The sequence below is a fragment of the Podospora pseudocomata genome (genome assembly GCF_035222375.1).
Source record: "Podospora pseudocomata strain CBS 415.72m chromosome 2 map unlocalized CBS415.72m_2, whole genome shotgun sequence".
In the NCBI taxonomy this organism is placed as follows: Eukaryota; Fungi; Ascomycota; class Sordariomycetes; order Sordariales; family Podosporaceae; genus Podospora; species Podospora pseudocomata.
The window spans coordinates 906,517-932,757 of NW_026946365.1; the positions used below are offsets into that span (position 1 = coordinate 906,517).

The following is a 26,241-nucleotide window of genomic DNA, read 5'->3' on the forward strand; positions in this document are numbered from 1 at the left end:
CACAATTTGGAGACGAACAAGGCAGATGGGGTAACTCGGGACGATCAAAAGTACACTACGTCAGAAACCTTTCCTTGCCGCTGGGACCTGCACAAGCGCCTTTGGTCGATCAACTACTCAACTACATTCACTCCCCATATGCACGCCGACAATCTGTGATACACAGATGCTGTAGGGACCCGAGGGAAATCATAAAATCCCAGAACCCGGCGGCGCCAAACATCAGGAGTCAAAAGTAATCGTGAAAAGTTCCGGCTTCTTATTCGCCTTTGGTATCTAACAAATATCTCTGCGTGCTCAACTACATGCCCATTGCCCACGAAAAGCTCAATTTCTCAAAAACTCCCACCCGCAAAGTGCAAATTTTCATCCATAGTCATGCAAATTCCTGCCCATATCCACAATTAGTCCTCCATCATCATGGACAACCTATCCCACCGAGCACTGCCCCGCCCACAGGAGAACTAATTCCCAAGGGCATTAGGAGCGTAGTCGGGGCGGGCGCGGCTCGACTTGATCACGTCCTGCACCTTCTTCTCAGTCAAGTCCCAGTCGTCAGGGCTGAGCTGAACAAGGTCGATTCCGTAGTGATTGGCAATGTTTGAAAGGGCCTCGTAGCTTCGTCTGTCGTAGACGAAACTAATAGAGACGCCAACACGACCAAAACGACCAGTACGACCGATACGGTGAAGATAGGTCTCGTAGTCTGGCACGCCAGCGCCGGGGCCCTTCATCGGAATGTCGTAGTTGATGACCATGGACACGCTGGACACATCAATGCCACGAGCCAAGACGTTGGTGGTGATGAGAACCTTGGAACGACCGGAGCGGAAGTCGTCGAGGAGAGCATCACGGTTCTGGCCCTCGAAGGCACCGTGAAGGGCAGACACCTTGTGGCCATCAGCCTCCATGCGGCGCTGAATCTCGTTGGCACTCTCACGAGTCTATATTTGTTGGTCAGAAAGAGGATGATACACATTTTCTTGCCAGCGACTACTTACGCGGACGAAGATGACGGACGAGCCAATGGTCATGAGACCGTAGAGCTTGCAAAGCACATCATATTTCTTGCCCTCGTCCGGGCAATCCATGTACATTTGAGAAATGCCCTTAACTGTCAGCTCCGTGTGTCGGAGCTTGATCTCGTTCGCCTTGGGCGCAAACTGCTGCGCGAACCGGTGGACATTGTCTGGGAAGGTGGCGGAAAAAAGAAGAATTTGGATGGTCTTGGGGAGTAGACTATTTTCTGTCAGTGAGCTGCCCATTGCATCCGGGGATGGAAGAATCTTACGTCTTGACACGCACACACTGCTCACCGAGACCCTGCTGGTCCAACATGTTGTCCGCCTCGTCAATAACGAGTAGCTTCAGCTGAGACACATCGAACTGGCGACGTCTGATCAGGTCCATGACGGTGCCTGGAGTTCCTACCACTATGCTGGCCCTGACACCAGTCTCACGCGAGACTTCGCCGGGGATGGCGGCCTGCACGATCAAGTTCTCACAAAATTGACCGATTGTTTGGACGACGCCCTGAATTTGCCGGGCAAGCTCTCTGCTCGGAGCCAGAAGGAGAGCTTGAGGCTGTTGCGGCTTGGCGAGGTCCACGCGCGCCAGGCAAGTGAGAACGAAAGCAGCAGTCTTGCCGGTGCCGGACTGGGACTGAGCAATCATGTTTGTAGGAGGGTCGCTGATCATGAGAGGGAGGGCTCTCTCTTGGATCTTGGATGGCTTCTTGAAGTTCATAGCTAAAAGGCCATCGTTGATCGCCTTGGGGAGGCCAAGCTGCTCGAAAGACTGGACGGAGAAGAGCGGGCTTTCGGCATCATTTTGAAGGTCAGCGAGTTTGACCTCGACGTCGTAGGCGTTCTCGACGATGCCAACGCTATTGGCACCCTCGGTCGGGTCATCAACTTGGGGGGCAGCGCCCTCCTCCGGCTTGGAGATGCGGCTCGCGAGGTCCGCCATGGCTTCGACTTGGGTGAAAATTGGTTGAGGGGTAGAGAGACTGTGGAAATTCTCAGTTAATATACGCGTAAAACAGCGACCTAAGGTTGCCAGTAGAAGGGCAGGTGCAAGTGCCTGGGCGGAACTTTGTTGTGGAGGAAGACGAAACCAACTGGCGGTCGTGGAAACTGGCCCTGACCGCGAGTCGCAGATCACGTCCTTGCCGTCAAGGTTGTGTTCGCGACTGGTCGGTCGTAGAGATGCAGGAGCACTTACTGTGAGGGGAACGGGCTCGAGGTCGTCAGATCAGGTAGTTGAAATTGAACTGGATCAACGATGTTGACGGAAACCTGAGGTTCTAGTTGTTGTCGGATGGAAAGCTGGCAGAGAATATCACAAAGGAAGAAGAAGCCCAGCTTGGTAGGTATACACTTTCCGGAAGCCAAAGCAAGAGCGATGTGATGGTGGGGCTGCACCTGCAATTGAAGCTGCTTGGTTTGGCGGGGTAACTGACACTGGCACTGGTGCCTGACAAGTTAGGCTTTACACCACCGTTTGACATGCTTCAATCAGGGTCCAGCGTTAGCAGCTGCCTGCAAACACACGCAGTGGCTCTAACAGCAAGCATGGTTGCTTCCTTAAAGACAATGGAAACTCTTTTAAACATGGCATTGTTGCACTTATGTACATGAGACCGCCTTATTATCCAGGATTCGGTCTCTTCCGAATGTCTAGCCAGGGCCCAGATTAGGGTCATGGACTGCTTTGAAGCTACGTAAGCAGCTCTCTGACGGATATGTCTTCGACAGATATTACAGCATGCAACTGAAGAAGCAAGACGCTATTCCCAACTTCCGAATGGATGTCCATGTCCATGGTTCGCGAGCTGGTCTTGGTCGTCCCACTGCGCTTGGCATAGGGGGCTGCGCAGGGCGCACTGATGCTGCAAGCTGCATGGTTCGCTGGGGTACATTTATTTTAGCCACCTTACCTCACTGTGGAGGGGTCACCATCAACTCCGCGTGTTACTTCGCCAGGCCAGTTACCAGAATCCCTCATCCACCACCGCACACGAGTACTATTTTGACAGACGATGCGCGGATACCACGGACCTACCTCCATAAAATCCAAAGACTATCTTTTGCATACCCTCTCTTTGCTGCCTATCGTGCATGGTTTAGATTCGAAAACAGCTTTGTAGCGGTCTAGGAAGCGCAAGTGACACGCCGGAACGGAATCGGGAATCATGGCCGAAGTAGACGTTGCGCCGACCTTTGGATCGGAGCTCAAGGTTCGAATCCTAGATACATCGTCAATGGAGGACTGGCCAGTATTGTATTGGTATTCGTCAGGCTAACCACGGACGCTGTAGGATGGCTTCAAACCGGCGAATGCCTGGGTTGCTAATGGCATCGCCTGGCTCGACGATATCCAGTCCTTCTTCCGTGAACGAAGTGCCATAGAGAAGGAGTACAGTGCCAAGCTCAATGCGCTGGCCAAAAAGTACTTTGAAAAGAAGGCGAAGAAGTCAACCAGTCTGAGCGTCGGCGATACTCCTACCATGACCCCTGGCTCGCTCGAGAGGTACGTGCTGGACCACCCCTCACTTCCGGCTTCCCTCCCATACTGACGAATCGTTTCAGCGCATCCCTCACCACATGGACGACCCATCTTACGACGCTAGAATCTCGAGCCGAAGAACACGATCGGTACGGAAACGAACTTGTGACCAAAGTAGCCGATCCCCTCAAGGTCATCTCGGGACGATTCGAAGAGCTACGCAAGCGCCATGTCGAGTACGCCGAGAGGCTGGAGAAGGAGAGAGAATCATCATATGCCGACCTGCGGAAGCAAAAGACCAAATATGATGCTGCTTGCCAGGAGGTGGAGAGCAAGCGGAAGAAGACCGAGTCCTCCTTCGACAAGGCCAAGGCACAGAGCTCTTTTCAGCAGCAAATACACGAGATGAACAACGTCAAGAATACCTACCTCATTGCGATCAACGTCACCAACAAGCAAAAAGAGAAATACTACCACGAGTACCTGCCCGAAGTCATGGACAGCCTCCAGGATCTTTCCGAATTCCGAACCATCAAGCTCAACTCTCTGTGGACTGTGGCTGCAAATCTCGAGACCAACATGCTCCAACAGAGCTTGGGGCAGATTCAGCACTTGACCCAAGAGATCACGCGCAACCAGCCTCACCTCGACTCGATGATGTACATTAGGCATAACATGGGCGCCTTCCAAGAGCCGGCGGACAAGATGTTTGAGCCCAGTCCAGTATGGCACGACGATGAATCAATGGCCATCGACGACCCGGCCAAGGTTTATCTACGAAACGTGCTCAACAAGTCCAAGAGCCAGCTGGGAGAACTGCGCCGCGAGGTCGACAAGAAGAGGCGTGAAGTAGAAGGATTGAAGCGGACAAAGCAGAACGTTAGGGATGGAAGGGAGCAGAAAGACGAGGTCACAGTTATTGCACAGCTTTTTATGATCCAGGAAGATCTACACCAGGCCGACCGAAAGCGTCTTACAGCCGAGGTTGAGACATCAACCATCACCTCTGTCGTGGGTGATGTTACTCTCGGCGCTAGAAACCACAACTTTAAGTCGCAAACATTCAAAATCCCCACCAACTGCGACCTTTGCGGGGAGAGGATATGGGGTTTGTCCGCCAAGGGATTCGACTGCCGAGACTGCGGGTACACTTGCCATAGCAAATGCGAGATGAAAGTCCCAGCCGAGTGCCCAGGTGAACTCAACAAAGAGGAGCGCAAGAAGATCAAGCAGGAACGGCAGGAGGCTGCTAACGCTCTGTTGAAGCCTAGCAATGGGCCACCGGATCATGTGGCGGAACTCCCTGCTCTCGGCAGGTCAGAGACGATCAGCTCGGTCAATTCGGGATACGCTGCCAGTGCACAGCGGTCGATGACCTCTCCATCGGAGGAGACACCTCCCGAGATTCCCAGCGCTACGAGACCAGGCATTATGCCGACAGCTTCGACGACGACTGTTAGGAAGAACCGAGTCGTTGCGCCTCCACCGGCGGCGTATATTAGTGAGTTGCCGGGTAGCACGCCCAGCTCCAATGGGTCAGCGGAGAAGAAGGGGAAGATGCTGTACACGTTTGAGGCAGGGGGTGATGGGGAGTTGTCGATTCAGGAAGGACGGGAGCTGGTTATATTGGAGCCAGATAGTATGTTGCCTCCCTTGTCCTGTTATTGCTCTGCTTACTAACAGCATTCACAGCCGGCTCTGGATGGATCAAAGTACGAGCAGGTTACAAAGAAGGTCTCGTGCCAGCAAGCTATGTTGAAATGCTGGCGGCACCACCACCGTCCCTTGCGCCGCAGCACACGGGTCAGTCGGCGAGACCACCATCTACCTACTCTAACAGTGGTTCGTCGATCGGTGGCACGATCAAGAAGAAGGGCCCTGCTGTGGCGCCGAGGAGAGGGGCAAAGAAGCTCAAGTATGCCGAGGCGTTGTATGATTACACGGCGCAGAGCGATGCGGAGCATAGCATGACGGAGGGGGAGAGGTTTGTGCTTATCAAGGAGGACCCAGGGGATGGGTGGGCGGAGGTGGAGAAGGGGGGTGTGACGAAGAGCGTGCCGGCGAGTTATATCCAGGCTGTTTAGTGGATGGTCGGGGGGGTGATTGAGTATAGTGGGAATGAGTGGTGATGGGCAGGATACCGCGGGGGGGTGGTAGTGGGCTTCTCTCTCCCAAGATGGAGGTTGTACATAGATTCTGTCGTATATCCACATGCCTGGTGGTAGATGGCGATGAATTGGTGGGGACGGTTGTGTCAGAGGGTAGCATGTTTATAGTGTTTGGGACCTGGATTGGCTCTAAACAGCTGGGATTATATTGACTTTTATGCTGTTTCACCACGACAACCACTTGATGTGAAGCAGGGGTGGCACGGTGAACGGCTGTCCCCTGAAAGGCGCAAGATCTTGGCAATGACGTCCTTCCCGCCTTTGGTGCGTGCATGACCCCATGGCGCCACTGCCAGTTCCCGCTGACACCCCTGACGGGCACAAAGCTTTGACTTTGGCTACTTCCATCAACAGTTCGGATGGTCTTTCCACCTAGATATATATCTAGGTATGGAATGTGGAAACAGCTGATCTTTTCTGCCCCTCTTTATGGACAACATCGGCCGAGATTTCACGAGCCCTCTTACCTTACTTCCTGCCCTACCTATGTTTGTAAGACAGCAGCAGCAACAGCAGCAGCAACAACAGCAGCAACAGGAGTTATGAGCTGAAAAGACGGATGGGGTGTGTGTGCGTGTATGTGAGAGTGTGTGTGGCTGCACAGAGAAGCGATCTTGATCATGGCGCACATGGAAGGTCACTGCGTAACGGTTGCTCATTATGACTGAGGTGACTGATTGGGCTTTCCGTTAGCAGGTAGGTTGGTGTCTGTTGCCTGTGTCGTTTGGTTGCAAGGTCAACTGGAGTGAGTGCAACTGCTTCCGGCCTTTTCACCTTCACATTTCTCCTTCCCGGTCGAGGACAGTACCGTACTCCTTCCTTCTTTTATTCTTGAACCAGCAGGCCAGTGCTTCTTCAATAACCCCAGAATCTGTCTGCTTTCTTGCTTTCTTGCTTTCTTTCACACACACACACACTCTCTCTCTCTCTCTCTCTCTCTCTCTCTCTCTCTCTTTCCAAAACATTCTCTTTCACCCTCCTCGACTCTCTGAAAAAAAAACAAGATATTCTCTCGCTCAACAACGCTACTTTTGATACCGCCCTTCTCGATTTTGGAACTCTTTTTCTATTTTCTTGACTCTTTCATTACCACCACCCATCTTTAATATCGAACCGTTGGTTCTCCTTGCAGCAACCCGCATTGAGACATTCTTCACACTTGTCAATCTTCCCCGGATTTTCTTGCTGCAAGCCAAGATGAGATCCCTCGCATTGGTGCCGGTCTTGGCAACAATGCTCCCGAGTCTTGGGACAGCCACCCCGTCGCCGACAGTTGCTCAACCTCCCACCAAGAGGGGTAGCCTGCCGGTTGTGTCTGTTTCCGGGAATGGTTTGTCCTTACCACTCCTTTTTCAAAATGAGGACCTTGGCTGATGTTGATCATAAACAGCCTTTTGGCAAAACGACAAGCGGTTTTACATTCGCGGAGTGGACTACCAACCGGGCGGTTCCTCGGCGATGGCGGACCCCCTGGCGGACACGACGATTTGCAGCCGCGACATTGACCAATTCAGAAAGCTGGGCATCAACACGATTCGGGTCTACATTATTGACAATTCTGCCAAGCACGACGAGTGCATGGGCAAGCTGGCGGATGCGGGGATATACGTTATTGTCGATGCCAACAATCCGCTGTACAGCATCAACCGGTACGACCCGGCGCCGTCGTATAACGCAAAGTATCTGCAGAGCGTGTTTGCGACGATTGACGAGTTTGCCAAGTATGAGAATACGCTGGCGTTTTTTTCGGGGAATGAGGTGGTGAATGATGTGGTGAATTCGACGCTGGCGGCGAGGTATGTGAAGGCGGTGACAAGGGACATGAGGAGGTATATTGGGGAGAGGGGGTACCGGAGGGTGCCGGTGGGGTATTCGGCGGCGGATGTGGGGAGTAATAGGAGGCAGCAGGCGGATTGGATGAATTGTGGGAGTGAGGATGAGAGGTCGGATTTTTTTGCGTTTGTAAGTTGTCTGAGAGGGTGTTGTGGGAAAGGGGTGGTTTGGTCGCTGACGTGAACAACAGAATGATTACTCGTGGTGCAATTCGGACTTTCGGACGGCGGGGTGGGACCAGAAGGTGAAGAACTTTTCGGATTATGGTTTGCCTATTTTGTGAGTTGGTTTTCGGATTGGTGGTGGTGATGTGGGATGATGCTGACGATGTGTAGCCTCTCGGAGTATGGCTGCCTTACCAATGGCCGGGACTTTGGCGAGGTTGCTGCTCTGATGAGTGACAAGATGACGAGTGTGTACTCTGGAGGTCTGATGTACGAATACGCCATGGGGGATAATGGCTACGGCATTGCAAAGATTCCTAGCGTCAAGGGCTCCTCGGTTCAGAAACTAGATGGGTTTGAGAAGTTTGCCTCTGCTCTGGCTGCCAACCCACCCCCCGAGGGAGATGGAGGATTTGTCTCGACGACACACGCCAATGCCTGCCCTACCAAGGATGCCAACTGGCTCATTGACACGACTTTGCTGCCAGCTATCCCTGAGCAGGCCAAGATGTTGATGATGGAGGGGGCTGGATCTGGACCCGGTCTCGGTGGTGACGGGTCTCAGAATGCTGTGGATGCTGGCACTAGCAGTGGCGACGCGGAGCAAGGTTCTGGGACGGTGACTTCGTCCAGCACGCCCAAGGGGAGTGAAAATGCGGCGCCGGCGACATCAACCCCGGCCAACGCTAGAGCCGTGGTCAAGATCCCGTTGGTGCTGACGGGAATGGTGGTTGTGTTGACATTGGGTGGTTCTTTTTTGCTCTGATGACAAGGAGACTAGGGTTGATGTGCATGTATCTGGCATGCTTGTTTGTGTATCGATTGATTTTTGACTGAGACATTGCTAGGTTATGGTGTGGGAAAGGCATCTTGACGTTTCTTTTGAACTAGAAAAAGGTTTTGGGACATTATGGTAGTTTTTAATCAACTTTTCTTTTTGTTATTATGTGCTTCATCAAGGCCAGTCGCTGCTCTTTGCTAAAAAGTCCGCCAGCTTTTCGAGGTACTCCTTGTCTATGTGGTCGAAGCCGTTTTCGACTGTGCAGTCAATGTCGATTATCCCTACCACGCCCTTGCCCTCGACCATGATGGGGACGACGATTTCGCTTTTGCTGGAGGAGTCGCAGGCGATGTGGCCTGGGAACTGCTCGACGTCGGGGACGAGCTGAGTTGTCTGGGTGGCGGCTGCTGTGCCGCAGACTCCGCGGCCGAAGTTGATGGTTTGGCAGGCGACTTTGCCTTGAAACGGACCCAAGATGAGGCGTGGTTTTGTGGGAGGGGAGGTGTGGTCGTGGACGTAGAAGCCGGCCCAGTTTACCGAGGAGGAGGGGGAGGGGAGGGAGCGGTAGAGGTGCCAGAGGAGGGAGGAGGTGTTGGAGAGGTTGCTGCCCTTTTGTCAGCCCGATTTTTCACTACGAAGTCTGGTGATATTTCATGGTGATATTTCATGGTGGTGATGATGTTTGGGGTTTTGAATGTGGATGAGATACGGGGGCGGGGGTAAAGAGGGGGGTGGATGAATGCTGGGTAGTTGAGGGGGAAAGGAGGAAAGGGGGAAAGGGGGAAAGGGGGAAAGGGGTGTGATAGGGGGTGGCAGTTGGGGTGGTGAAAGGGTGAGATGGGGTGAAGGTGGTGAAATAAGGAGGGGGCACAAGGGGAGACCTTACCACACCCAGTTTCTTTGCTCGTAACAAAGACCTTCTACCTCGTCGAGGAGCTGCTGGTAGGCTTCTGGTTTGGTGAGGTTGGGGGAGAAGTTTGTTGCGTCGGCGTGGACCTTTTCTTCCTTGTTAGCAACTGTTTTTTGGTTTGTATGACGACAAGGCTCACCATTTGGATGGTTATGGGTTCAGATGGTCTGAGATTAGATTGTTGTTGGTGGTGATGGTGGTGGGCGATAAGATACAGCTGACTCTTTGTCTGCTGAACAGGTTTGAAAATGGGATTGGGTATCTCTAAAAACAAAAATTGACAAATGGGTATCAAGAATGCGTGGAATTGCTGAGGATGAAGTTGAATTGTCTTAGAGATAAAAACACACCGAAACAGCTCTCTCTTTATACACAACTTTCATATTTGCTCACCTGGCTTACACACACCTCAACTGTGGAGCCCGAACCGATGGCGCAATTCTCGCGATGCGCGACCGCACAAGGAACTGCTGCTTCATCAGGAAGCTCGCAACAGACCAGCAAGAATGCGGGGCGGACCGGAGATAAAAATAGGGGATAAACCCGGCCGGGCTACCCCTGATTTTGAACTCATACAACAAGCAGGAAATCCAAATGCCGTAATCGATATCCATATGTACGCAAAATCCCATATGTACTGCAGCATATAAAAAGATGACACTATAATTCTATTTTAACAACACTACAACAATACTAACCCTACTATTTGACACATCAAATAGGTGTCTGCCTCTAAAACAGCGAATGGATGAACGACGCTTGCTCTTCTTACACTTGTATGTATGCCTTCTTCTTTTTTCACTGCCATCGTTGAGAAATCAGCCCTCATTAACTTGTCGAGTGGTAAATAAAATCAGGCGGTTACTGCCGGCCCGTTTGTCGTCCCCAGGTGGGGAACCTTGACTGTCACTTCGCCATCACCCTCCCCGTCCACATCAAGCCCGCTGCCGCTGTCATCGTTCGGGCTCTCCTCCGCGACCTGCCCTTGGATCCTGCGCTTGGCGTCCTGCTTGTCCGCCTCGGTGATTTGAGCGTCGTCCTTGCGCATGTCAGGGGTCCATTGCGGTTCAGAGGGGGCGTGGCCGACCGACATGCCAACGCGGACCTGGTCTTGTTAGCAGTTGTTGTGAAACAAAGATGGTGGGTATAACTCACCAAGGTCTCCAGCGCAGTATTTGAATTGTCCACCAAGTCATCATCAAACACCATCTTTCCACTCTCAAACAGCACCACCAGCGTCGACCCGCCAAACTTGAAGTAGCCCAGCTCATCACCCCTCTTGACCTCGTCCCCTTCCTTCTTTGTAATCACGGTGCTGCCCACCATCATGGCACCAATGCAAATCACCATTACCCGTCCGAATTCTGGGGAATCAATAGGCACGACAATCCTCACATTCTCGCCGTACACATCCAGCGCCGACCGAATAGCCATTGGGTTGACAGTGTAGTATTCACCTGCAATGGTCTTGGGTTCCCTCATAACACCATCCACGGGGATGTGGAATCTGTGGTAGTCTTGAGGCGCCAGTCTGAAAATACCCAGCGCGCCACCGGCTTCGTAGCGGTGGGCATCTTCAGGGTAGGCATCGCCTAGGAGACGCTTGACGCTGAATTCTCTACCCTTGATCCAGACCTTGGTGGCGATGTCAACGCGGTTAAAGACCACGGATCTGCAATCGGCCGGAGAGACCACAATGCGCGGGTTGTTTGGTGCAGAAACTGGTCTGGCATCAGGCTTGAGAGCGCGGTAGAAAAACTCGTTGAAGTTCTTGAACTGGTCCAGAGGAAGCAACACCTCAGACAAGTCCAATCCGTGGAAGGCGATGAATTTAGGGATTTCGGCCTTGGAAGCAGGGTCGTCATATTTCTTGCCCTGCTTAATACTGAGAGACTTGAGCAGCTTGCGAATGCGCTTCTTCTCCATATTGTTGGACTTGAGACCCTTGTACAACAAGCGAATACCAAGACGGACGTAGACGCTCATCTTCTCTTCGTTGATCTGACCGGTGATGCGGTCTTGCACGAGGATGTTGGCAGAGTTGGCACCGAGCTTGTAGCCACCGTAGGAGATCTTGGTGATCACCTTGGAGTACCACTTGCGCTGGGCCTGGCTGGACGTAACGAACCCACCCATCATCAGGTTGTTCACCTGTCGCCAGTCCTGGCTGGCACAGGTGGCAATATGGGTGATGATGTCTGCATCCTTGCGCTTGTTCAAGCGCGGTTGATGGCAGATGGGGCATTCGCGGATCTCTACCACATGTTCTTCGGTGTTGCTAGCATTGAGATCGTCCCGGTCGAGGTAGTCGCCCTCTTCGCCTGGAGTCGCCAGCTCTGGAACAGTGATGCTGTCGGTTCCGCCAAGGTCAGACTCGCTCGGTGGCTGGACAGTATCGGGATGCGACTCCTTGCCGGGTATAGGCAGCAGGTTCTTGACCTTTTCGGCGGCATCTGGGAGAATATTCTTCACACGCTCCGCGACACCCGGAGTTCTGACCTTGGACTCAAGCTGGTCCTCCAGGCAGATGACGGCCTCATCCATGGTTAGGTCCTCGACGTCTTCATTATCACCCGCCTTATGGGGGAATCGGAGGAAGAAGCTGTCAATCGTCGACTCGCGCAGGGTCGATCCCAAAGAGTCCAACATGGTGGTCAACTCGACCTTGCTAATAAGTCCGCTCTCATCGGCGTCGTACTGCTTCAACAGAGCTCTCCAGAACTGTTGCCTGAGTGCGGCGTAAGGCATGTACTTGGCACGGATGTACAGCTGTGGATTATGCTTGTCCTCCCACTTCTCAAGGTTCTTCATCCTGAGGGGAAGTGTGTAAGGGAAGAAATCCGGATCTTCAGTTTCCGGTGAGGCATTCTCAGCCGTGTTCGCGGCGGCCGCAGCGACACCGCTTTCCCCCGGCTGAACGAGTCCGGCGGGGATCGGAGCATTGATAGCGGGTGTTTGAGCGCCCTCAGGCACCTCATGAAGCTGTTGACCAGAGCCCAATGCCGGCGTTGCGACAAGAGAAGATACATTGGTCAAGGTTGACGGATTCTTGGACAATGCAGGCCTAGCTTGCTTGGACAAGCTCTGGGTAGAGTTGGTCCGGGAAAGACCCAGTCTCATAAAACGGGTCCTCTGCGCCGGAGCCGAGAACTCAGCTACCTCCTTCAAGTTGTACAGTCCAGTGGCGGGGTCCGCCTTTGGTGCCTTGGAGATGATTTCCTGTACCGGAAAGTTCACGGAGGCAATGAAATCGTTTCCAGAGTACTTGTCGTGGTCAATGACAGTAAAAGCAAACTGGTACTGCTGTTCGTGGTTCAACACCTGGAAGATCATCTTCTCGTTGAACACGGGATCCAGGTTGTGACGGATCGTCTTGGTCCGGTATGTCTTCTTGCCAAGCGAGGCAACCACAAAAGGATCCATGTCAAAGCTCGTCCTTGTAACGTTCGACTCCGGGGGAAGGTCGGTAATCTTGCAAATCTCCAGGAAAATAATACCAACCACGTCACTACCGCCGTTGATAAATTCGTAGGGGTTTTGCCTCTTTTTGCGCTTCAGCCCCTTGATCCGCAGTCTCCTCCTTCTCTTCTCGGCAGTTTCCGGCTTGGTAGGGTCCTCATCTTCGGGGGTCTCGTCCTCGTAGTCGTAGTCGTCGTCCTCATCGGCGTCGTCGGTTACTCTTCCCCCCAACGAAGGCGCCGGCGATGGCACCTTGCCCTTGGTCGGAGCAAGCACGGGGGTACGAGATGGAGTAGGGGTCAACGAGGCGTCGACTGCCGGAGCAGATTTAGCAATTGCAGCGAACTTCTCGTAGATCTGCTGGGGGCTGGCGTCCTTGTTGGAGGTGTCGAGCAGAGAGAACTGCAGCAAGACCTCGCCCGAAACAACGCCCGTCTTCTTCCCTGGACGCTTGCTCTTCAGCTTGTACCATGTTGGCGGCTGCTCGATCTTTTCATCGGCGAAGATCTCCTCCAGGGCAAGGTCAAACTCGCCCAAGTAGTCCTTCCCAAAGCGATCCTTATCCCAGCAGTTCACATCGAGGAGCAGGCTCTGGATGCCATTGATGGGGAGCTGGCATGTTTCGTTCCATTCTGGGTTCAGTGTCTTCGACTCGGTATGTGTAATGTGCTTCGATTCGCCAAGATTGAGTACGAGATACTGGGCGGGAGTTGCAGCAATCAGCCACCAGTCACTTCCTCACGGGGGTAGAATGGGGAGCACAATGTGGGATATCTGCAGCTCCTGTGAAATGGATACCGCACTCGATGTACTCACCGGATCCGACGTTCCTCCCCTGTCCTTGGCAGCGAGATCTTTGGCCTGGATTTTCAGCAAGTCAGTATGCGATGCTACTCCTTGGCACCACGAGGGCAGCGATGGTGGTGATGGTGATGGTGGTGATGGTGATGGTGATGGTGGGTGGTCCTCATACCCGTAGAATCGATACCTGCACCACCAGGCCCGTCTCCCTGCGGCCCTCTGGGCTGGCGGAATCTCCTTTGCTGCGCATGGGGCTGGCACTACGGCTGTTCGAAGCTGAGTTGGCGGCAGAGTTGGAGTAGCCCGGCTTCAGACGGTTGGGGATGAAGCGAGCCATTATGCTAAGAGGTGGGTGGGCTGGCGCGGGGTATGCGTGTCTTTTATCTAACTTGGCACGATCGTGTAGTAGGTAATCGTTCCAAGATTTATTTTGTTCTTGCAATTGACCCTCCAATCCAATCGAAGGAGGGCCCAATCAATTACGACGTAGGTTCCAAGAGTGCCACTCTCCAATGCTGTGCTGTGCTGTGCTGTGCTGTTCTGTTGCTGTGTTTGGTGAGTGGTGGGTGGTAGGTGGTATGTAATGTTTAAAGTGTAGGGCAGACTCGCAGAGAGCAAGGCAGATCAAAACAGGATGGCTGGCTAGCTGGCTGTCCTTCCCCAGCTTTCCCCTTCTCTCGCTCTTCTTAGTTTCGAATCAGTGGCGATGATAGGGTGGGACGTGTGCGGGTAGTGGTCCGTCGTCGCAACTTTGGTTGTTGTTGATGGATCCCTCGATGTTCCCAGTAGCTGTAGTGCCCGCACAGTCGACGTCAGGGACCCGATGACCTGGGCGGGAGCAGATCAAAGAGGTACGGATAGAAGCTTGGAGAAGAATGGAGCTGGAAAAACGACGAGGACGTCATCCACCTAGCAACAGGGAGACACGGGGCTTGGGGGCCCAGCTAGGTATTTGTGAATTTGGGCGGTGGAGCTGTGATGGCGGGGCGCTGGTGTGCTGGGCGCGTCCCGGAGGATTGGCGATGCCGAGACCTGCCCAAAAGAACTTTGGACCCGTTCAGCTGCTGGGTCTAGGGGGCGGCTCTAGGCGAAATTGGGGAGTATCTTCAGCGGCTACCAAGCTGTTTTTGGCGGTGCCCACAGTTGACGTTATGTGTGTCTTGGTCGACGAGATATGGCTGGATGGATGGTTTTTGTTTTGGGCTCAACAAAATGAAGGAAAAAACAAGTCAAGGCATCGGGGACGGGCTCGTGTATACTCATGTGTCGTCCGCAGCGAATGCTGTTGGGCGTACAGCCGTCAATCAGCATCTGTCCATTCTCATCAGGCAGGTGGGCCGTCATTCCAACACACCCTGATTGAGGCACCTTTCGTTTGAGATGAATGTTGCTTTTGGAGCTTTGGAGGACTGGCAGATTGGACCACGCGTCGCCTCGGGTTGCTCCCCCCTTTTAAACGAGCGGGACCGGATATTGCAAAGCCTGATGCTGCGACCAACACAGTACATTTTTCTCAATCAAACACTCTGACCACATCCCGCATGCTGCCCGCATGAACGTGCCTGAAAGTGACGGCTTCAAACCTACACCACGCCTCCTGCAACTTTGCATCAGCCTGGCCCCAGCTGTGGCCGACTGGGTTTGCGCAACCTGATCGATCGACCTCACAAAGAGTTTCCGAGGGCTCGGGAAAAGGCAGTGATGGTCTCGACCTCCCGGCAATCTGGGTCTCCGGCTCTGTCAGGAGATGCCTACGGGATTGGGGTAGCTGTTGCAAACAAAGACACCGTCGCAGCGGTGACCTTCCCGTTCGTCCCAAGTGAGCCCTGGGGCTGGACACAGAAACCGCTCACCATGCCCATTGCGTATACCGTAGTAAAAGCCTCGTGGGGTATTTTTGGGTGCCAGCCTGCCAGCATGCCAGCCCTCGGGGGCTTTGAAACCACACTCTCACCAGTGGCGCAATAATATCTGATTTGTGAAGTCTTTTCTACGCCCCCTTTTCAGCCAGATATGCACTCACACACCCTCCACCAACAAGATAATAATCCGAGCTATCCGCACTCAAGATGACATTTCCATCCAATAGCAGCAACTATTCCATAGTCCAGTCAAATGCCATGCTGACCTAATTCCCATTACCTAACTTCTGTAACACGCAAGTTAACCTACAGACACAAAATGATATCATACCAGCCCAGGCGGAACAAACGGCTCCATCCATCTGCTGCTTCCCGTTGTTAACAACACCGACCCGATTCCCAGCAACATATCCGTCACAAACCAGTTCACTAAAGCCTCAGGCCACAAAAACACCCTCTCCTCCATGGGTGTCATGACGACATACCGCGGCACAGCATTCCGACTCGACACCTTCCTCCACATATCCGCCCTCGGGTTAAACCTCGCCGGCCTTCCCCTGCCGCCCGTCTTCCTCTCATCCTCCTCCAGAATCTCCTCCAGCATCATTTGAATATCAGCAAAGCTCCCAAACGGCAACTACTTGATACCATGCTCAACACAATACCCCTCCAACCTCAACCCCTTCCTCGCAAACAACACATCCGCCTCCCTCGCCGCAGGCAAATCAGAGACCCCATCCCCAATAAACACAATCAGCGGCACCTCCTCCTCCTCCTCCTCCTCCTCCTCCTCCTCCTCCTCCTCCTCCTCCTCCTCCTCCTCCTCCTCAACCTCCCTCCTCGCCTCCATCATACTCAACCCCTTATCATGACCCAGCTCACTCCCCCCATGCCTCCAAACCGGCCTCCACTCCGACCCATCCTCTGTAATCTCCGCCTCGTTAGCAACTATATCAATCATGGCTGATTGCTCCTCCCCCAAAAACTCATCCAGCACCCTTCTCAAAACCGGCTTCAGCCCAGCACTGATGACATGGAATGGGATCCCCTCCCTCAGACAAAACTGGTGAAATCCGGCAAACCCAGGGTCAGTTCCTAGCTGTTGGGACATGAGGTCGAACCCGTCATCAAAAGGGACGTTCAAGCTCCCCCACATTTCTTCCGACACGTCCTTGAGGGTGCGTTGCCCCGAGGCGATCTGGGCGTCGAGAAGCTCCCGCTTGGAGGGGCCGCACCCGTACGTGTTGAAGAGGATGTGGCCTATGTCTTGGAGGGAGATTGTGCCGTCGAAGTCTGCTGGAGAGTTAGTGTTGGGTTTGGTAAATTGTGGACGCGAGGAACAGGCCGGAGAAGCAGACAATCTTGCGCTTTTTGTTCGTGGCCGGGACTGCGTCACCTGCCTTGGAGGCTGGGGCTGGAGGAGGGGAGACAGCGGGGGACATCTTGTTGGTGGTAAATCGAGAAAATTATTGACAGCGAGTTTGAAGGTAGGTGGGCCAAAAGTGAGAACAACCATGAAGAGGAGCAAACATTGGAAGTATCCGGATATGCCCCCTCACAAACTAACCACCAGCTTGACTGGCCACCCGGAACCCCGGAGATCTCATCTCCGGCGCTTTAAATCGCTGGATAGCAGCTAACCTGGCAGCCGCGCGCCGGTTTGAGATGGGCCTAAGTTAGGAAAATGCCACGGGCCGAGAGCTACAGCGCGGGTTTCCCCCGTAACGCTTTCCATTGCCGACATTCTTGGGGCAGCTGACTCGCGGTATAGACAAACACCCGTGGAAGAAACGGCCTCGCTGCAAATGCAGGTACAAACTCGCACATTTCGCCTCTAGTCCTACTGCAGGAACCAAGCAGCATATTCTGGGCTGGACGAAAGTAGACAAAATTGGTAAATTATTTTCGTTCCTCTATATATCAGCGTTTTAGAGTGCTGTGTCCCTGTAATAATCAAAGTAAACCATGGAGTTTCAAGGAGGGCTGTGGGATATCATCAAATATTTCATAAACTCGCTCGTTTCAAAAAAGCACCAATCTACGCAGAGACCTTGGCGCTGTACTTTGACGCCGCCTTGTCAAACAAATCACTCTTTTCCGCCAGGTCCACCAGGAGAGGGTGTTGAGCGTCTGTGGCTTCGAGAAGACTAAATACAAAGTCAGCATTGATACTGGTTTGGAAGTTGGGCTCTGGGACACATACGTCTTCTGCTCCGCACCATCCTTGCCGGCAATGACGTTCAGCACCAGAAGGTTGGCGATGGCCTCGGCGAACTTTGGCTCCTTCTTCATGGCCTGGTCGAGAGCAGCTTGGGCCTCTTCTGTTCTGCCAAGGTGAAGCTCGGCAACGGCCTGGGAGACGAGGGACCGGACTGATGATGTAGCGGGTGCTTGCGCGAGCTCCTCAAAGACGTAGAAGGCTTGTTGGTACTTTTCACCGCCCTGTAGCAAACATATCAGTGTGTGACCTTTAGAAGGAAAATCCCGGGGTAGCACGAACCAGCCTCAACCCAACCCAAGACTCTGCCAAGTTCACCAACAAACTGTCCTGCGCCCACCGCCGCGCGGCGGTAACCTCCTTGACGGCAAGGTCATTTCTGTTTTGTTGCAGATGGATCTGCACTATAAGCGCAACGGCGTCCACTGTTCAACCACCACCTCGTCAGTTGTGTCCCTTCAGTCGTTTGCCTGCCGTAGACTGGATATAGAATGTAACCCACAGCTTCCCTGGTGTTGCGAAAGAAGCGCCAAAGCCTCCTCACTCTTGCCCGCAGCCTGCAATACTGTCCCGCCCACAACCTGTACTGTAGTGTTGTCGGCCGCTGACTCTGCGAGCTTCTCGATGATGCCAACCGCCTTGTCGCTGTTCCCAAGCGCTTGCTCGGCCAGGGCAGCGATGGCCTGCAACTCTGGCTCCTTCTCGCCCGTTACGTCGGCGAGGGCATTCTCGGCCTGGCCTAGAGCGATGCGAGCTCGCAGCTGGAGGACACGGGCGGGAAGCTCGTTCTCGGAGGACAGGGTGGAAACATCGTAGTCGACCACTTCTTGGTATTGTCCTTGGTGAAAGTGGTTGTGGATGTTGATGAGTTCGCCTTCGGCCGAATAGGGATCCATTTTGGGCTTTGCTGTGTGGTTTTGGGCTGGGAGAAGGTGAAGTGAGTGGTGAAGCTGTTGTCAGTGGCCTCTTTCCCCTGTAGTTTAATTGACCCGACGTGGAGCTTTTCCTGGGCGCGGTGGGATGCGCTGCGGAACAAACCGTTGCCAAGTAGGGGGTTGCTCCAGGGTTAGGGTCTGGATGGCCCACCTATGGTTCCCAGCGCTGAAAGCTTCCACTGAGAGCTTCACTTTGGCACTGGAGCTTGGGGCAGCTCAAGAAACAGGCGATCTAACGACATCGACACCGAGAAACTAAGCGATGTTCATCAGTGAGAGATCTAAACACAGTTTGATATCATTGTCGACGACCGATTATACAACATCTTGAAATGTCATAAAGCATTTGAACAATTCCGGCCGAGCATGGAACCTGGAGTTGACTTTGGCAAGCAGTTTACCAACATCACAGCATCGTTGGGCCATATCGGGGTCGGAGATCAAACAAACATCATGCGCCAACTCCCACGACAATATCATTCCTTCTCATTCTTTCGACTTTGAATGAAGCTTTCCAACCTCGGCATCTGATCACTCACACCTTCACACTGAATACCAGCATCAACGAGCACCGCCATCGCCTCCTACTCGACATTGAACTTTGGAAGCTCTGGTGTGAAGGAGCTTACATCGGGTCATCCTCACCATCACTGCCGTCCTTTCGGATAGTTCTTTGGCTCAAATGGCGGCGAGTGGTCTCTCAGCCACACCGTGAACCCCGACGGCGCCGGTCAGAAGGAATCATTCGATGCCTGGATCGCAACGGTTCAAGCAGGCGGTCATCTTAGCTAAGTATAATCCTCTTCATTATCGCGGAATTTACTCCACCGTTCGTCACAAAGCCTGGGTTGCACGACTTGGAAAGTTGAAACAGTTAGACTGTCATCATTATCCCTGCCGTCTCTCATTTCGTTGCTTGCCAACCAGTGCTCTCACTCCATCTCCCCCGCACCGCATGAATCTGGCCCAACCCATCCAGTTGGCCAGGTCTTCGAATGGCCGACCCAAGATTCCCTTTTGTCCGCTTTCCTATCCTGGCGAGATGCCTCGACGAAAAGAGCTTCTTCAGGTTCGATCGCCATGCCGTGCACACGGCATGGATGATTCAAGTAGCTTTCTTCAACCTCGCAAGCCCGATCAAAGGTTCAGTAAAACTTCTTCTCCAGATGCCGTACCATTTCTCTCAATTGTTGGTTGTTCGTTGAACGCTAGCGAGGGGTCGAAACATGAAACTGTTGCTTTCTCAAGGCTTCAAAACTCGTGATGAACCTCGACATGGGACTCCCATGCTTGGAAGAGGAGTCCTTCGGATGTCACAACCGGACCCCTGTCAGGCAAGGTGCGGCAACACCTTGCTCTCTCCATTTGCTTTCGTCAGAAATTCTCCGTCCGATGTTCTTCTTCAGGACTGCAACCTTCCTTCTCACGTCTTTGGATGCTGGTGCTCGGACGTGCTATACTTGTCACCCGCTCTTGCAGCGAAGGGACGTGTTGAAGTCGGCGGTTGGAAACACTTGCTTCCGCTGCAGAGACGGGAGCGATCCTATTTTTGTTGGATCTATCTAGGAAGTTATCAACAAGTGTTGTTGATGAGTCTATGTACAAAACAAACAAGTTTTGGGCAACATATGCCGAATATAATTCCCATACCCGGCCAAGAGACATAAACAAGTCTGGATACACAAACCCCTTCTCATAAAAAAATCGGTGCTCATGTTTGATACTTTACCCGTCGTTTCTAAGTAACCCTCCCTGATTGGTGGATATGGATTCGAATCGTACTGTGGTGGTTACATAGCGTGCCTTAATATAGCACCCCGGTCATGTCCCTTCTTGCCGCAAATGGTCCCCAGTGCCGACAGGGGGCCTTCTTCTGCCAAGGGATTCTCGAGAAGTTCTTGGGATTCGGGTCTCAGAGTTCGGCCATGGCGGGGATCCCGCCCCTTCACCACCAGCCGCCCTATGACAGTGGTGTCGTTCGGCGATGGCTTGGGCACACCACGATGGAAGCATACAAAGGGTGGTCATGCCCCCCTGCTGCTCATCCTCGCCTCCGTTTGTTGCTCAAGGATTCTTACCTTGTCGCTCTCTCTCTCTCTCTTCACAAACCTAGGCACAGGTTGTCAGTGTCATGAATATCTCTTGGGTACTCTCCAACTGTTGATGGATCCTTTCTAATCAAACTTTTCTCTTCTCCGCTGCCGGCTTGTGTTTTTTCTTGGTTTCTTATGTGTTGTGCTTTTCCTTCTTTTTCTTCTTCAGGGTCAGCATCTTATATTGCGGGACATGGAGATAACCATACCTCCACGAGACCATGGACCTTCGACTTTTCGATATGCGTGGGATGAGAACGGTGAGGTGACACAGATGACAAGGTAAGCTTGACTTTTCTGTTCGCAGTCCAGTCTTCTGACGAAACCTGTCTAACACACACATGTCTTCAGAGTACGAGAGGACCAGCCATCCCCACTAGTCACACCACGACCTATCCCAGGTCGACAAACTATTCAATGGCCCTTCCAGAGCATCGTTACCGAGACGGAAATCGCCTCCCCGACAACGACGACACACTTCCACCATCACCACCATTATCATCACAGACGGGCGACGACAGCTACGACTTGGCGACCATGGCTACAAAGGAGGAGAGATAGCGACGGGCACTCGATAGCGAGGAATTTGGTGCCAGATTACGTCGTCAACTACCTCCGAGGTGAAACACCAGAAACTGTGTCAAAGCGGAAGTATATCCATTATGGGGTGGGCAAAGAGGGGAAACGCCCACTGCCGGGGAGTTCGCATCGGCATCTCCAATCACGAGCGGCCGAGTTTGGAGGATTTTACGAATCGGAGTCTTCAGAAGGGAGAGGGAGCGGTGACTCTGGTGGTGATCAAGAGCGCCTGGGTTTCGGCAACGAGAAACGGCGAGGAGGTGATGGCAGGGCGTTGAGGAATACTCTTCTTGTGGGGTGGAGGGCCGGGGTGGCTTTTAACACGCTGGTCGGGTTTGTGATTTTGATTGTGGGGTTCATCTGTCTGATACTGGCGATATCGAAGGCTTCATTGCTTGGAGGGGGTGGTGGGAGACTGGCGATTTTCACGGGGAGTTGCGCGGCAGCTACGCGGATTGACTGGGGATTGCATGCCGTTGTTAACGTGTTTTGTGTGGTGTTATTGGCGGGGGCACATTATGTGTTTCAGGTGCTGAGCAGTCCGACGAGGGAAGAGGTCGATGAGGCTCATCGGAAATGGCAATGGTTGGATATCGGGGTGCCAAGCTTTCGAAATTTGAGGTTTATTGGGAGAGTGAGGGTGGTGCTGGCGGTTGTGGTTATGGGGGTGGCGGTTGTTACTCAGATAATGTGAGCTTTCCCGGAGACAACAGAGGGAGAAGAAGAGGCTAACAATCCACAGGTATAATGCGGTAATCTTCACTTCGCAAACAGCGCCTGACTTCAAGGCTGCTGTCGTTACGGATGCCTTCACTCGAGGCGCATCATTCAGCAACGCTACGGAAAACAACAATGGCGGACTGAGCCGACTCGAAATTCTCAGTCTTCAGCGGCAAGCAAGCAGCGACGGCATGGCCAATTTGACGAGATCCGACTGCTTCATTCAACTCGACCGCACCCTCGAGTCCGACCTATCAGCCATTCTGCTTGTTTCCAACATCAACTCGCCTTCTTCGCTTCTCCAAACCGCTGCAGGACCCCGAACCTCGCCTTTCAGCTCGATCGTGTCTGACCAGTCCACAATTCGTTACTGTCTCTCCGCTCCTCTTATTCAGCCAAAGACGTGCGAAGTCAACCTCAATGCCTCACTGCTGGGCGTTGTCGCCCTCCTCAACTCCTTTGCGCTGGTAGCAGGCGCCTCCATTCTCTTCAAGCACCACTCCCGCTTCTCGCCTCTATGCACCCTCGGTGATGCCATCAACTCCTTTCTCAGGGAGCCCGACACTGCCACCCAGCAGTCCGGCTCACTCCTGTCCAAGAAACAGGATGTCTTGACCGGCCGCTGGGGAGCGGGCATTAACGAGCCAGCCAGATATTACATTCCCACCCACCATTACTGGATCAAATCCGTTTCTTTCACCAACCTCACCACCTTTGTAGCGGTTTGGACGGTTATCGCCTCCTTGGTAATTGTTGCCCTGGCAATATCCGTCTGCCACGATCCAGAGCACCTCCTTACATCGTTTCCGTCAACTCTGCTCGGAGCGAAATCGCTGGTCATGTTTCCGGGGGGTATCCCACCTGCGGGCGCGGCTATCATTACTGCCCTCCCACAACTTGGGCTGGTACTTCTTTATCTCACGACGAATAGCATTCTTACGAGTTATCACTTATCCCACGAGTGCTCACTCTTCGCGGTCTCACCCCGCCCACTTAGACTTTCTTCGCCTTTTCCCCAGGGCCTTCAGACTAGCAGTTTATTTCTCACGCTGCCGCGCCCGCTCTCGTGGCTGCTTATTTTTGGTTTTATCGCGCTGGGCTTTCTTCTCTCTCAATCATTCGTTTTGGTGTCGGTCACTACTGGTGACATGACCGCCAACGCTGTCGGCCTGAGCGGTGTCGGGCTGTTGGCTCTGCTCTCGCTGTTGCTCATTCTATTGTTGCTAGTCTTGGGGTTAGGTTTGCGAAAGGCCCCTCCTGCTGGTCTTCAGGGGTGGGAGCTGAAAGGGAACCCTATGGTGCTGGAAGGGGGGAGTTGCTCGGCTGTTGTTGCTGCTAGGTGTCATTATCATCAGTTTTTTGTGCCGGGGGGGAATGGGACGAGGGATGGGACTACGATTAGTGGGGGGGAGAGGAGGAGGGAGCAGAGTATTTGGAAACAGGAGTTGATTTGGGGGGTTATTAAGCCGGGGGTTGGGATGGAGGTTGGGCTTTGTGGGTTTGGGAGGGGGGAGGCTCAGGATGGGGTGGGGAGGTTAGGGGTGGGGAGGTGTTATGCTTGATCTTTTGACTTTTTGGCGGAGGGTTTATTTGCTTTGTTTTGGGGATGGAGTTTAAAGCGGCCGGTTGCTGCTGGTTTTGGATTGGGATTATCTGGCCTAGAGCTGGGTAATGGGATTGGGGTATGAAGACAAGAGCTGGAACTTGGACTTGCAGAAATGGAGGAATGAAAATGGACAGATACCCCGGAGGATTTCTGCTTATGAACAGAATTTTGACTAGTTGAACATAGATAGCAAATGAGAATGAGAACTCCCAGAGTTACATATCATCTCTTTGTTTCACTACTTTTGCATCTCCGTATTTTGAGATGCTGTGAGTGTTATGCTATTTTCTAGTACATGCAGCAGCCCGCCGCTACAGACGGCTTATTCAGAATCGAACCAATCCCCTTTCAAGCTCTGCTTTGTCAGTCCACGATTCGGAAAGCTGTCGACAGCCAACAACAGTAGTCCGAGCCGATCACCGTTGGACGGCTGCACGTTTTCGGCAGCAAAAACCCCACCCAGTGACGCAACTCTCCTCCAGAAGCCGAAAGCAAGCGATCCTGGTGAGAGAGAATGCCCTGCCCCAGCACAGCCTCACGTCCAGTTTGGACATATCCCTTCAAGAAGCCCAACTGTCTCATCTTAATCTCATCTCACACTCCAAACAAACAAAGTAGGGGGTCAATTGTCTTAGACGCTTACAACCGCACTTGCATCAACTCACATGATAGCTTGAGATTACCTACTGAACACCTTCAATTGGACATACCACTTACACTGTGAGGATTAACTCGGCCGGACATCATGGACTCATTCAAACTCCTCAAACGTCGCACGACGGAGCTCTTCAACTCCCTCCCCTCATCACTCCCCGCCATCAAAAGCCCTACCCTTGGCAGCGGCAACAGCAACACCATGAGGGGCACCTGGGAAAAGCTTCAGCTCCCGCCTCTTCCGAGATCAGGCCACACAGCTGACATCGTCGACGGCACCGTCTACATCTTCGGCGGCGGCAACGACAACGACGTCCACACTATCACCCTTCCCGCAAGCGGAGCCCAAGCCGATTACTACACCATCAAGGCCAAACCCGTCAAATCTACCGCCTCTAAACCCAAAGACCCCAACCCCGACGTCCCTTCCATCTCCATTGAAGAAACCCCCAATGACGAGCCCCAAAACCTTTCCGACATTTCTCTCACCTCCCCTCCTCCCGGGTCAAAAGACAAGGGAAAATCCCCCGCCTCACCCACCTCTTCCCTCCCAGACATCCCCCCTCCCCGCAAAGGCCACGCCTCTGCCGTGATCGGTCACAGGATCTTCCTCTTCGGCGGCTCATCCCCCTCAACCCCCTCCCAACCTCTCAACGAATCCGGCCGCGTCTGGATCTTCGACACCCGCACCCACCTCTGGTCCTTCCTCGACCCAGCCCTATCCACACCCGCCCATCCCTCCCCTAGGTTCAACCACGCAGCAGTATCAACCCCGAAACCAGACAACTTCTCCCCCTCTTCCCATCCTTCCGGCCATACCACATGGAAAGAATGGGCCCTAGGAACCGACACCACCACCCTCCACGAGCAGGGAATCCCCCAAGATCCCGTGGTGGGTTTCCTCGCGGAAAAAGCGCGTGATCTTGACTCTGAAGGTTACGGGACGTTTATCATTTCCGGTGGTACCCTGCCCTCAGGGGAGGCGTCAGATGAAACCTGGGCGTTTGACGTCCACTCTTCTACCTGGCAGCCTCTCCCTTCTTCCCTTCCCCCGGTGACAGGTGGGTGTAGTCTCGCGCTGGCAAAGAACAGGTTGTATAAGCTCGGCGGCGGGGAGGGTGGTGGTGGCGGTTCTGACAAGCTCAAAATGGAGTATTTATCCCTCTCCCTTGACTCCTTCAACGATGTTGCTTCCGCGGGGGAGGAGGTGCTGGTTACGGCGAATGGTGGCTGGAAACCTATTCTACCGGGGAAGGAGGTTGTGGGGTATAAAACTCCGGACTTGACCGCCGTCCCTCTTGATGACGACGACGACGACAACAGTGCCAGTTTTTGGCCAGCAGCGAGGACGAACGCTTCGTTAAGTGTAGTGACGATTGGTGGTGTCAATGGAAGAGAGTATTTGCTGCTTGCGTTTGGGGAGGACGGGCAAGGTGGGAAGATGGATGATGTTTGGGCTTTTTTGACGCCAAAGTCGGGGCATGAAAAGGGGCGGCATGGGGTGACGGAGGGGAGTTTTGTCAAGGCGCAGGATGCGGTTTGGGATGGGGTGGGTGGGTTGCTTGGTGGTGGGAGGGATAGACACCAGGAGGGCAGGTGGTTTAGGGTTGAGATGGGGGTTGAGGATGAGGAGGATGATGATAGTTTGGATGGGCCCGGGAGGAGGGCACAAGCCGCGATGGCGAGTATTGGGGACTTGGACGAGAGTGGGGTTGTGATTTGGGGGGGTGTTGTTGGACAGGGGGATAGGGTGAAGGGGGATGGGTGGGTGATGAGGTTGAAGTGATTTTTGGTGTGCAGACCAGTTGGGTACACAGGACACTGGTTCGGACAAGATTCGGTTTTTATTTTACTGTCAGTGTTTTTTTTTTTTTTTTTAGCAAGGCAGCTTCTGTTGGTGGAAGAAATAGTTCCTGCAGTGTCAGTTATTGAATGATTACGGGGCTCAATA

General features: G+C 53.3%; 8 protein-coding genes across 8 annotated transcripts; 4 read left to right on the forward strand and 4 right to left on the reverse strand.

Moving 5' to 3' along the window:
* Positions 1-183: 183 nt before the first annotated feature.
* On the reverse strand, positions 184-2,773 carry DBP5 (RNA helicase required for poly(A+) mRNA export). The gene is made up of 4 exons (XM_062887049.1): positions 2,224-2,773; positions 1,292-2,008; positions 1,002-1,239; positions 184-944 (listed from the first exon to the last, which is right to left on the reverse strand). Exons 2-4 carry the CDS (start codon positions 1,966-1,968, stop codon positions 465-467), a joined length of 1,395 nt encoding a protein of 464 aa, XP_062746832.1. The 5' UTR covers positions 1,969-2,008; positions 2,224-2,773; the 3' UTR covers positions 184-464.
* Positions 2,562-5,827, forward strand: bzz1. Its single transcript, XM_062887050.1, has 4 exons — positions 2,562-3,238; positions 3,320-3,531; positions 3,591-5,146; positions 5,200-5,827. The coding sequence occupies exons 1-4, from the start codon at positions 3,194-3,196 to the stop codon at positions 5,589-5,591; spliced, it is 2,205 nt and encodes a 734-aa protein (XP_062746833.1). The 5' UTR covers positions 2,562-3,193; the 3' UTR covers positions 5,592-5,827.
* A 410-nt stretch (positions 5,828-6,237) lies between these two features.
* On the forward strand, positions 6,238-8,438 carry GAS5_1 (1,3-beta-glucanosyltransferase; the record flags this gene model as incomplete). The annotated part of the gene is made up of 4 exons (XM_062887051.1): positions 6,238-7,005; positions 7,066-7,637; positions 7,699-7,787; positions 7,844-8,438. Exons 1-4 carry the CDS (start codon positions 6,873-6,875, stop codon positions 8,436-8,438), a joined length of 1,389 nt encoding a protein of 462 aa, XP_062746834.1. The 5' UTR covers positions 6,238-6,872.
* A 173-nt stretch (positions 8,439-8,611) lies between these two features.
* On the reverse strand, positions 8,612-9,505 carry QC762_201630 (uncharacterized protein; the record flags this gene model as incomplete). The annotated part of the gene is made up of 3 exons (XM_062887052.1): positions 8,612-9,057; positions 9,340-9,449; positions 9,503-9,505. The coding sequence occupies 3 exons, from the start codon at positions 9,503-9,505 to the stop codon at positions 8,628-8,630; spliced, it is 543 nt and encodes a 180-aa protein (XP_062746835.1). The 3' UTR covers positions 8,612-8,627.
* A 711-nt stretch (positions 9,506-10,216) lies between these two features.
* PSD2 (phosphatidylserine decarboxylase) lies at positions 10,217-15,125 on the reverse strand (the record flags this gene model as incomplete). Its single annotated transcript, XM_062887053.1, has 4 exons — positions 13,796-15,125; positions 13,639-13,683; positions 10,519-13,521; positions 10,217-10,468 (listed from the first exon to the last, which is right to left on the reverse strand). Exons 1-4 carry the CDS (start codon positions 13,958-13,960, stop codon positions 10,217-10,219), a joined length of 3,465 nt encoding a protein of 1,154 aa, XP_062746836.1. The 5' UTR covers positions 13,961-15,125.
* A 2,166-nt stretch (positions 15,126-17,291) lies between these two features.
* On the reverse strand, positions 17,292-18,920 carry QC762_201660 (uncharacterized protein). Its single transcript, XM_062887054.1, has 4 exons — positions 18,206-18,920; positions 17,986-18,128; positions 17,689-17,927; positions 17,292-17,632 (listed from the first exon to the last, which is right to left on the reverse strand). Exons 1-4 carry the CDS (start codon positions 18,597-18,599, stop codon positions 17,524-17,526), a joined length of 885 nt encoding a protein of 294 aa, XP_062746837.1. The 5' UTR covers positions 18,600-18,920; the 3' UTR covers positions 17,292-17,523.
* On the forward strand, positions 18,849-23,592 carry QC762_201670 (uncharacterized protein; the record flags this gene model as incomplete). The annotated part of the gene is made up of 3 exons (XM_062887055.1): positions 18,849-21,013; positions 21,083-22,000; positions 22,053-23,592. The coding sequence occupies exons 1-3, from the start codon at positions 20,925-20,927 to the stop codon at positions 23,590-23,592; spliced, it is 2,547 nt and encodes an 848-aa protein (XP_062746838.1). The 5' UTR covers positions 18,849-20,924.
* A 789-nt stretch (positions 23,593-24,381) lies between these two features.
* QC762_201680 (uncharacterized protein) lies at positions 24,382-26,076 on the forward strand (the record flags this gene model as incomplete). Its single annotated transcript, XM_062887056.1, has 1 exon — positions 24,382-26,076. One exon carries the CDS (start codon positions 24,382-24,384, stop codon positions 26,074-26,076), a length of 1,695 nt encoding a protein of 564 aa, XP_062746839.1.
* Positions 26,077-26,241: the final 165 nt, after the last annotated feature.